Below are 10,096 nucleotides of genomic sequence, written 5' to 3'. Positions count from 1 at the left end.
TGCTAGGTAAAGCTCCACCTTATCTCACTGGTCACGATGGCAACACCCACCCGTAGAACTCGTTCCAGCAGGTGTATCGCACTGATCATCCCTAAAGCCAACACCTAATTTGGCCGCCTTTCCTTCCAGTTCTCTGCTGCCTGTGACTGGAACGAATTGCAAAAATCGTTGAAGTTGGAGACTTTTATCTCTCTCACCAACTTTGAACATTTGCTATCTGAGCAGCTAACCGATCGCTGCAGCTGTACATAGTCCATCGGTAAATAGCCCACCCAATTTACCTACCTCATCCCCATACTGTTTTTATTTATTTACTTTTCTGCTCTTTTGCACACCAGTTTCTCTACCTGCACATGACCATCTGATCATGTATCACTCCAGTGTTAATCTGCTAAATTGTAATTATTCGCCTACCTCCTCATGCCTTTTGCACACAATGTATATAGACACTTTTTTAAATTAAAAAATAAATAATAATTCTACTGTGTTATTGACTTGTTTATTGTTTACTCCATGTGTAACTCTGTGTTGCTGTCTGTTCACACTGCTATGCTTTATCTTGGCCAGGTCGCAGTTGTAAATGAGAACTTGTTCTCAACTAGCCTACCTGGTTAAAAAAAAAAAAAAAAAAGATTTGGCAGGAGGTTAGGAATTGCAGCTCAGTTTCCACCTCATGTTGTGGACAGTGTGCACACAGTCTTCTCTTGAGAGCCAAGTCTGCCATCGGCATAAATTCTTTCCAATGTGTCAGGTAATTATATATTTTGTTTTCTCATGATTTGGTTGGGTCTAATTCTGTTGCTGTCCTGGGGGCTCTGTGGGGTATGTTTGTGTTTGTGAACAGAGCCCCATGACCAGTTTGCTTAGGGGGTTTATTTCTCTGTAGGTGATAGCTTTGTTATGGAAGGTTTGGGAATCGCTTCCTTTTAGGTGGTTGTAGAATATAACGGCTCTTTTCTGGATTTGGATAATTAGCGGGTATCCGGCTCGTTCTGCTCTGCATGCATTATTTTGTGTTTTACGTTTAACACAGAGGATATTTGAGCATAATTCTGCATGCATAGTCAATTTGGTGTTTGTCCCATTTTGTGAATTCTTGGTAGGCGAGCAGACCCCAGACCTCACAAACCTTATTATTATTATTTCGAATGAATTCTATGAGGGGGGAGGTTGTTCAATTTAGGCCTAACTGTCTCCAAATTGAGCTGGAATTTAGTGCAAAGGGATTTGAGAAACGTGATTAGTTGACGATAGTCCTATGCCATTGGCCTTCAGTCTCGTTTTGCGCCGCACAAAATATCAGAGCTCAACAACGACTGGATACTTGTTTAACATCACCAGTACCACATCCTTATATTTTCATACGCGCAAACGTGATTATAATAGACAGGTTGGAACGTCTGACTGAAATACAGGGCAACTTTTTTTTCTAAACGAGTGGCGTTTGAATTTTTTTATAAAAATGCCGGACATGATTGTTTGGTTGAGGGACAATTCGGAACTGTCCCAAACAATCCGGGACATGTGGGTCACCCTTCCCCTTATTTTTCTATTTGACGTTCATGTGTGAGTCTTGAACGCGCATATCCTTTTAGAACGGAGTTTACAGGAGTAGTACCAACCGGGAGTGGCCAGCCAGCTGCCCAAAACAACAGCAGAACTCTATGCAACTGGCAAGTAAGACATCTGCTCATCATTCTCTAAGAAAATGTATGTCTCGTTAAATGTGGGAAATGCTGTGTACATTTCAACCCGTATTCCCTGGGACTTCATTCTTACCGAAATAGCTAACCCAATGTGGTGACAGTAATAGCTGTTGGTTAGTTTCAGCAAGCTGTTCTCTACATTGGACTGCCCGAGCTACTTGCTAGCTACAACGTTACTTAGCTAGTTAACACGCTAGCTTTTGGTTGCACGAATCCACGAAACATTTATTGAGTTCTAAAGTAAAATGTGTCACTGTTCAGAGAGCAATACGTTTGTAAATCTGGTTAACGTTATCTGTATGCGTGAAGCTAGTAAATCAATTCATTTGACCACCCAAAAAGATGTCAGCATCGAGCTAAGTTAGCTAACTACAGCCAGTTGAATGTATAACAGGCAACATTCAAACAACAATTTACATTAATTCCCTGACTGTACAATTGTGCAGAAGGCTACTGGCTTTCTGCACAACATATCGTCGTGTTTAAATTCTACTGCTCATGTCAGGATATGTAACTAGCTAGTAGTGCATGGACTTTACAGCAATTTGTCTTTTTACAGTACATTTTACAGTAAATTTAAATTTGTCCTGGGCCTGTTCTTTATTCATTTTAGCTAATGACCGTTTTGATTAGGATAGGTATCCCATTTTGGTTGTGTGAATAGAGAAGGAGAAATAAGAACAACGTGGCAACATGTGATGTGTCTAAGCTAAGCACACACTAAAGCAGGCTACAGTTAAAGCCTAAGATTACGATCCAGGACATCCCTGAATAGTGTGCATTGAAAGACAATGGATTGTAATTGTCAACATGAAACCAAAGTGCAAACAGGTGGAAGTAGAAAAGAGAACCGTTCCACTTCAGTTACCGTTTCTTTTGGGTGGAGTTTAGCTGGGAGTACATAGAGCCGGGTGTGTATAGATTAAACACCTCAGTGCACAGCCAATGTAAAGTACTGTGAATTCTGTTGTCGCATTGGCCTAGCCTCTTTCACAGGCTTTCACCAAAGCCTGGGTGCCTAAGGCTACTTTTTGCATAATGCACTAGTCAAATGCTATAAATTCAAGTAGGAAGTGTCAATGGAACTGAAATATTTTATTCTACATATACAGGTACAGCACTCAGGAACTCAATTCCTCTAAGTGGCACACCTTCCTTCACATGCAACTATATTTTCTGGAAAATCAACTAAATAATGTAAAGTACCCTAATGCTTTTTTACATGACAAAAAAAACGATATTTTTTTTTTATGAAACTCATCCAGAACGTTGTGTCATCATAGGTTGAATGTCAGGGGGCCTGGTGCTCTCTACTCAGTAATTTCTCCTGTGGCTGCTGCAAAGGAGAACCAGATGTCATAAACCAAGATTGAAGCCTCCCACATTTTGGGGGATTTAATACCTGTACAACCAATCAGCCATGGGAGTCTGTCCTGCTGTGTCCAGGTACTTCCGGAGGTGGAAGTATATGATACTGTTGCTGCTCTCTGTCTCCGTTTTGGCTTGGATCGCCACTTTTGCCGGCGAAACAGTGAAAGCAATTCAGGATACCCATAGGTCAGCACAGACACTTGAGGATAACGCTGAGGTCCTGAGGGGGGGCATGCAATACTCATGGAAAACAGTGATGCAAGTCTTCTCCAATCCTCTCCCTGATACCCCACCACCAAAAGAAAGCTGTCCTGAGAAATCACCACTGCTTCGTAAGTAGGGCTACACAGTATCCACAGATGTTATTGTAAGCTTAATACAGGCTTTGCTATAGCTTACTTACTGATGATAATGCCATGTTACTGTGTACTTCCTTGTAAAGAACATTATGTGCAGTGTGTCTTAATGTGGAGAGAAGAACATTGGTAATCAAGTGAATACTCTAATGTGCAATGTAGGGATTGTGTAACCGCCTGATTTATTACTCATAACCATTGCTAGGCTGAGGCTCATTTGGATTCTTTTCACATACTGTAGCCTATGTGGTAACAGTTTGCATGTAGCCTACATACAATGGCTCCTTGTTGACAGGAAGTGGACAACTGTTGTAATAAGGCTTACACCATGTGGGAGGCAGATGGCACAGCGTTAGTGGGTTTTCCATCATCATCAATTCCTGTTTGAAGACGGCTTGTGTTTGTCTGTGGCCCAAACAGAATGCACACACACACACGTTTGTAATTATCTGTCCAGACCATGCTGTTTTTCAGTTCATGATATTGTATTTTAAACTAGTGCCATGTAAATATATTGCAATGGAGTTTCTCCAAGACTTGACAATTTAGTTGTCTAGATTTTCATCATGCCTATTATTTTCTGCCTGCAGATGGAGCCCTGAAGCTGACGTTCAAGGACTCTTTAACGCTGAAGGAGGTGGAGAGTGAGAACAGTGGAGTGGCTGAGGGCCAATACCAGCCTCCAGACTGCCTCGCCCAGCAGAGTGTGGCCATCCTCATCCCTCACCGTAACCGGGAGAAACACCTCCTCTACCTCCTGCATCACCTGCACCCCTTTCTTCAGAGGCAGCAGCTGCACTACGGCATCTACGTCATCCACCAGGTATTACTCTCATATGAAGTTACACTACATTATGTCATTTCCTCAATTATATTTGTATCCGATTTCTGAGCCGATAAGGGTTACAAACTTTGAAATTGAAGGAGGTTGATGTTTGTGGTTGATTTGTGTGTTGTGACAGGCTGGAGAGGTGACATTTAATCGTGCCAAGCTACTTAATGTGGGGTACTTGGAGGCACTCAAGGACTACGATTGGGATTGCTTTGTTTTTCATGACGTGGATTTGGTTCCAGAGAACGACTACAACCTATACAAGTGTGACCAACAGCCCAAACACTTAGTGGTCGGCAGGAACGCCACAGGATACAAGTAAATATCTTAGCTCTCAACTCACCTTTATGCAAAAGCAGGTAAATGTCTATATGCTCTCTCAACAGCATGTCCGAAGTGATGTGGCAGCTATCACTATAAATTGACTATTCATACCAAATTCACTGTTTAACATTTCAATTATTACCAACGTTCAATCAAAGTCCTGGGAACAGGTCTGTAATGTCTTGCTTTTTTTTGTTTGTTGCTGTCGTAGATTGCGATACAAAGGGTACTTTGGAGGGGTGACGGCCATGACGAAGGACCAGTTTCACAAAGTGAATGGCTTTTCAAACACTTACTGGGGATGGGGTGGGGAGGATGATGACCTTCGCATCAGGTGAGACCTCTATTACTTTTCACCATGGTTAGGGCTGTGGTGGTCGTGAAATTTTGTCCACCGATTATTGTCATGCAAAATAGTGTCGGTCTCACGGTAATTGACCGTTAATTAGCTGAAACACATTTAGCATATCCAGGCCTCGACTCGTACAAGTCGCTGATGCGCACCTTTTGAAACCTACATAAAATAAATTTTAAAAAGTCTAATCAATTTCATATACCATCACAATAAATCCATTATTTATTTTAGTCAGGTCTGAAGAAAATGTATTTCAGAAGAACAGAATATGAGTTGGCCCACTGTAGGCCTATGTTATCTGGCTATGCTCCATGACATATGCTGTAGGCTTGTTCATTTAGCTGACAAGATATGCTTGAGTCCCGTGCCATTTTATTTTATATGATTTTATAGTTAGAGGAATATAATTCAACTTAGCTGAATAAAAGGAGGATATTTTTAGCATTCCGTAGCGCTCATATGAAGTGGCTATGGTCAGTGTAAAAGTGATAATTTGAAACTGATTCTATATGCTTTTTTTTTGGCAACTTTAGTTGTGAATGATACAAACCTTAAAATGTCTTAGTCAAAACGTATATGGACTGCATGGTGCGACTTTAGGCTTTTTAATGATTTGGGAAGCAGCAAAATAAAGCTTGTGCTCTGTCCCTTGCCTCAGGCTGCACAGCTGTTCTTTCATCAAGTGATCATATTTACACATCAGACTTCTCAATTTAATCTGCTCTTTACCAATATGTCAAATTAGTTTTGATTTAGATTGGACCATTATCAAATGGGCAGTGGGAAAAAATACATCTGTATGTACTCGAATAGCGAATGGAGGCCAAGCGCTTTCCCGTCTGTCCGTTTCGTAGGCTACTTCAGTTTTATAGCAGAGTATGTGCTTAATATGAGCAGCTGAGAAATAAATATAAGGACACTTATTTCACTCCAGTCCAGTCCATGTTCTCGCTGCGCGACAGGATATATTTCGCCCAAACTCTGTATGCCATGGGCTCTCCATTCTTGTTCCTGCAGCTACCCAAGGATTAATTTGTGAAACCAAGTGAAATCTGTTCGGGAACATTGATAGTAACTTTTTTTTTCATAACATATTTTACTAAACTATTGTTGGGCTGTCTGCGCGTTTGATAAAGGAATGAAGGAGAGAGGAGGAGCTGGAAACACATTGCGGTGAGATGTTCTGTACAGCTAAAGGTATTGTTCCACTGCATTTAATTATGAAAATAAAAATCCCAATCCCAATCATCCAAAATCCAAAGCCTACAAATAGTGAATTTGTATTTGATAACGGTAAGCCGCCCTGCACAATAAATGAACCAACAGCATTGCTATATGTTCTCTCCCAGACTCATTCATTGATATTTTGGAGTCTAGCGTAAGGTAACCAGTCCATCCGGTATGCATAGTAATATAGTCCACACTCAAAGGCGATTACTCGATTTTTGTTTCGTTTTGGAGTATAGGCTAGACCGTTTATGTACAAAAGACATCTTAAATCATTTTTGTTTTATGTTTTTCAGCCTACTGCATATTACGCATGGCATTCTATAAGGGTACAATCATTTAATTCCGTTTTGTTTTTGGCCTTGGGCTCATAAGACTATCCTTCCTTTGGCCGCCTTTCCTTCCAGTTCTCTGGTGCCAATGACTGGAACAAATTGCAAAAATCACTGAAGCTGGAGACTTATGTCCCTCTCTAACTTTAAGCATCAGTTGTCAGAGCAACTTACCAATCGCTGTACCTGCACACAGCCCATCTGTAAATAGCACACCCAACTACCTCATCCCCATATTGCTATTTATCTTCTTGCTCTTTTGCACCTCAGTATCTCTACTTGCACATCATCATCTGCACATCTGTCACTCCAGTGTTAATGCTAAATTGTAATTATTTTACCTCTATGACCTATTTATTGCCTTACCTCCCTAATCTTATTTCCATTGATGTCAGTGGTTAGAGGGATAATAGAGCCCTGAGTACCAGGTCATTAGCCACCTGATAGTAGTTAGCAGTGCATAAAAGGAGATTAGCATGACCCAACAGTCACGTGGAATTTTACTGCGGTCATGACTTATGACTGCCGGTGTGGCGGTAATACGGTCACCGCAACAGTCCTAACCATGTTGGCTTAATGTACAATTTGTGGACTTTACTTTATTTGTGTCCTACATCTTAGTCAATGTGGGATGTTATCGATTGACTTAATTTGTCTCTGATAGGGTGGAACTCCAGAAAATGAAGATTATACGGCCACCCCCTCTTATAGCACGCTATACCATGGTATTTCATAAAAGAGATAGCGGCAACGAAATTAATAAAGACCGGTGAGTCACTGTGGACACATCAATTTATAAATTGCTTGCTGTAATTATAAGCTATTACTTGTCATTTTAATTAATTTTATTCTGAAATTGTCCTATACTTCACAGGATGCTCTTGTTAGGACGGACACCTCAAGTCTGGAGAACGGATGGCCTTAACACCTGCTCCTACAGTACTCTCTCAGTTGAGAGGCCACCTCTGTACATTAATGTCACAGTGGACATTGGCAAACCACTGCACTGAGTCTTCAGAGCATCTGTCTTGATTTGCTGCATTGAATGCAGTAATGGTGCTCTGGTATGTCCATGCCTACATGTTATGTACCTGCCCTAACAAACAGAGTGGCAGTAGCTGGTAAGCAAAAGTTTTCACGGTAAACCATTCCAAGCAGGGCGCGTAATATCGCCAGGTCCTAATAACGTAAAGTCTGGAAGCCCTTCAGTCAAAACTGGTGAGTAGTTTCTAGGGATGAGAATAAAACCACAATTAAATGTTGCTCTGCATAGAGTTTTGCTGTGACTTAATTGTTTCAACAAGTATTTACATTCTAATAGAGCATTTTATTCTTTTTTAATTCTAAAGAATCATGGATTTTTTTCATTTCTTAATCTCTGGTTGTCAAATAAAAATGGGAACCAAGAATTGCTCTCAAATCCCTCCTACATGAATTGATGAATGGTGAAGGTAAAATGGAGGAACAAGGGACAACATAGGACACAAGGAACACGTTTTCATATATGAATCATTCTCACATTTGTGAAAGTATGCTACATGGAAATTAAGTGTAGTTTTTATGCAATCTTGTTACAACAGCCAACAGTGATATCACAGTGTAGATGGCTTCATTTTCTAGACATCACAAGTTTTATATTTTGAATATGCTGCTACAAGATTTGTGAAGTAACTCCAACACTAATTTAGTCAAATGTCTAATATTGTAAAATACTTTGCTTCTGTTGCCTTAATTCATCCAGTTGTAAAAGTACCAGAGGTCCATTCCTGTTTTTTTTTTTTATTGCTGAGCTATACTTTTCCGGTCAAATATATTGCCACCCTTACATGATTCACTATTTATTCTCAAATAAGTTTAAATAAACCAAAACATGTGTTCTTCACATGTGTATTTGTAGGTTTTACAACTGCACAGACCCCCGCCCCCCCAAAAAAACAACTGAAATTTAGATTTTTCACATCGAAGTCAAATGGCCTGCAATAACTTATTCAACATTCTAAATAATTTGGTTGGAGTCAAGATTCCCCCCCCCCCCGTCTATCTGGGTCCTTGTGGGCCATCTTGAGTCAAAGCAAGCTGTCCCATTTAGGCTGTTAAGAGCCACATACTGCCTTTGACACTTTCACCATTTTGCACAAATGTATTCTTCATCTATGCCTGTTTTAACAATGTTATTTATCATATCAAATATGACTATTGTGTTTAAATGTTTAATATATTTTAATATGGTTTTGGTATGGCCTGCTCTTTCACATGTATCCTTCTGTAAGTTATGCATCATTCATATTTTCATGGTGTGCGGTTACAGCTATATGAGTAGTACTGTAGTGTTGAACATTTGTTTGTTTCTGTGGTCCTACTTTATCTGATTTATAAATTATTGATGTTTTAGAATATGTTTTGGGATGCCATAATGACTGATTAATTAAGAGTGCCTTGTTCGGTGAGACCTTTCTCTCTTGAATCTTTTCCTTTCAAAATAACATTTTTAATCTTGTAGATTGTTTTATAGGTGGGAAGAGACATGAATCAGATGGGACTTGTGAATTTCTATAAACAAAGTCATTTTCAAGTGTGTTTTAGTTGGGGATAGTCTTCGATTTGCAATGTAGGGTTGTGTAATGTGATTGTTTATACAGTGGGTTGATGATACTGATTTGTAAAGTAGGGTCCTTAGCTGAACTTAAACAGAAAGTCCCTGTTCTTCACCCTCTACCTCTACTGCTCTACAAATGATGGACAAGATGGAATGTAAAATGTTTTTATCTATACTAAATATAAATGCAACAATTTTACTGAGTTACAGTCAAATAAGGAAATTAGTCAATTGTAATAAATTCATAAATGCCTAATCTATGGATTTCACACGACTGGGCAGGGGCGGGCTTGGGAGGGCATAGGCTCACTCACTTCTGAGCTAGGCCCAGCCAACTAGAATTCTCTAAAATTATGTTGGAGGAGGCTTATGGTAGAGAAATGAACATTTAAATTCTCTGGCAACAGTTCTGATGGACATTCCTGCAGTCAGCATGCCAATTGCACGCTCCCTCAATTTGAGACATCTTTGACATTGTTAGTGGCCTTTTGTCCCCAGCACAAGGTGCACCTGTGTAACGATCATGCTGTTTAATCAGCTTCTTGATATGCCACACCTGTCAGGTGGATGGATTATGTTGGCAAAGGAGAAATGCTCACTAACAGGGATGTAAACAAATTTGTGCTCAACTCGAGCGAAATAAGCTTTCTGTGCATATGTAACATTTTTGGTCTCTTTTATTTCAGCTCATTAAACATGGGACCAACAATTTACATGTTACGTTTTATATTTTTGTTCAGTATAGTAGTTTGATTACAATTTTGAAGGCTGTGCTCTCAAGGGAGCACTTGTTTCACCAGTCCAGTCTTGTGGAGGGAACCAAAGAGGGGAAGGAGTGTGATGTCCGAGCCTTTGTATGGGCAAAATGATGTCATCTCGTTTTCCTGTGGTGCAGAAAGAAAGCTTTGTTCAGTGGAGGCCAGGATGGCCAGGGCACCAAAGGCTAACTTTTGACATTTGAAACATTAAGCTTTGAGCCCAGCAAACAAGATATCAC

General features: G+C 40.1%; 1 protein-coding gene across 3 annotated transcripts; it reads left to right on the top strand.

The window, feature by feature from the left end:
* Positions 1-639: 639 nt before the first annotated feature.
* On the top strand, positions 640-9,812 carry LOC109873181 (beta-1,4-galactosyltransferase 4). 3 transcript variants are annotated; one of them, XM_020464766.2, is made up of 8 exons: positions 1,043-1,677; positions 2,819-2,903; positions 2,990-3,409; positions 4,024-4,256; positions 4,396-4,583; positions 4,801-4,923; positions 7,168-7,272; positions 7,378-9,812. In XM_020464766.2, the coding sequence occupies exons 3-8, from the start codon at positions 3,127-3,129 to the stop codon at positions 7,511-7,513; spliced, it is 1,068 nt and encodes a 355-aa protein (XP_020320355.1). In that variant the 5' UTR covers positions 1,043-1,677; positions 2,819-2,903; positions 2,990-3,126; the 3' UTR covers positions 7,514-9,812. The 3 variants fall into 3 exon arrangements, with proteins under 3 accessions (XP_020320356.1, XP_020320354.1, XP_020320355.1); XM_020464767.2 differs by lacking the exons at positions 1,043-1,677; positions 2,819-2,903 and adding an exon at positions 640-751; XM_020464765.2 differs by lacking the exon at positions 2,819-2,903 and having other exon boundaries at positions 886-1,677.
* Positions 9,813-10,096: the final 284 nt, after the last annotated feature.

Source organism: Oncorhynchus kisutch, linkage group LG28 (genome assembly GCF_002021735.2).
Source record: "Oncorhynchus kisutch isolate 150728-3 linkage group LG28, Okis_V2, whole genome shotgun sequence".
NCBI classification, from domain to species: Eukaryota; Metazoa; Chordata; class Actinopteri; order Salmoniformes; family Salmonidae; genus Oncorhynchus; species Oncorhynchus kisutch.
Note: the sequence above shows the minus strand (reverse complement) of the source record. Positions and strands in the feature narration are given on the sequence as shown.

Bases quoted from the DNA above. Each gene is read 5' to 3' on its own strand.
- LOC109873181 (XM_020464767.2), top strand. From the start codon at position 3,127: ATGGGAGTCTGTCCTGCTGTGTCCAGGTACTTCCGGAGGTGGAAGTAT. The intron at 4,584-4,800 runs GTAAATATCTTA...TTGCTGTCGTAG, and splicing joins AGGAACGCCACAGGATACAA to ATTGCGATACAAAGGGTACT. The intron at 7,273-7,377 runs GTGAGTCACTGT...TATACTTCACAG, and splicing joins AACGAAATTAATAAAGACCG to GATGCTCTTGTTAGGACGGA.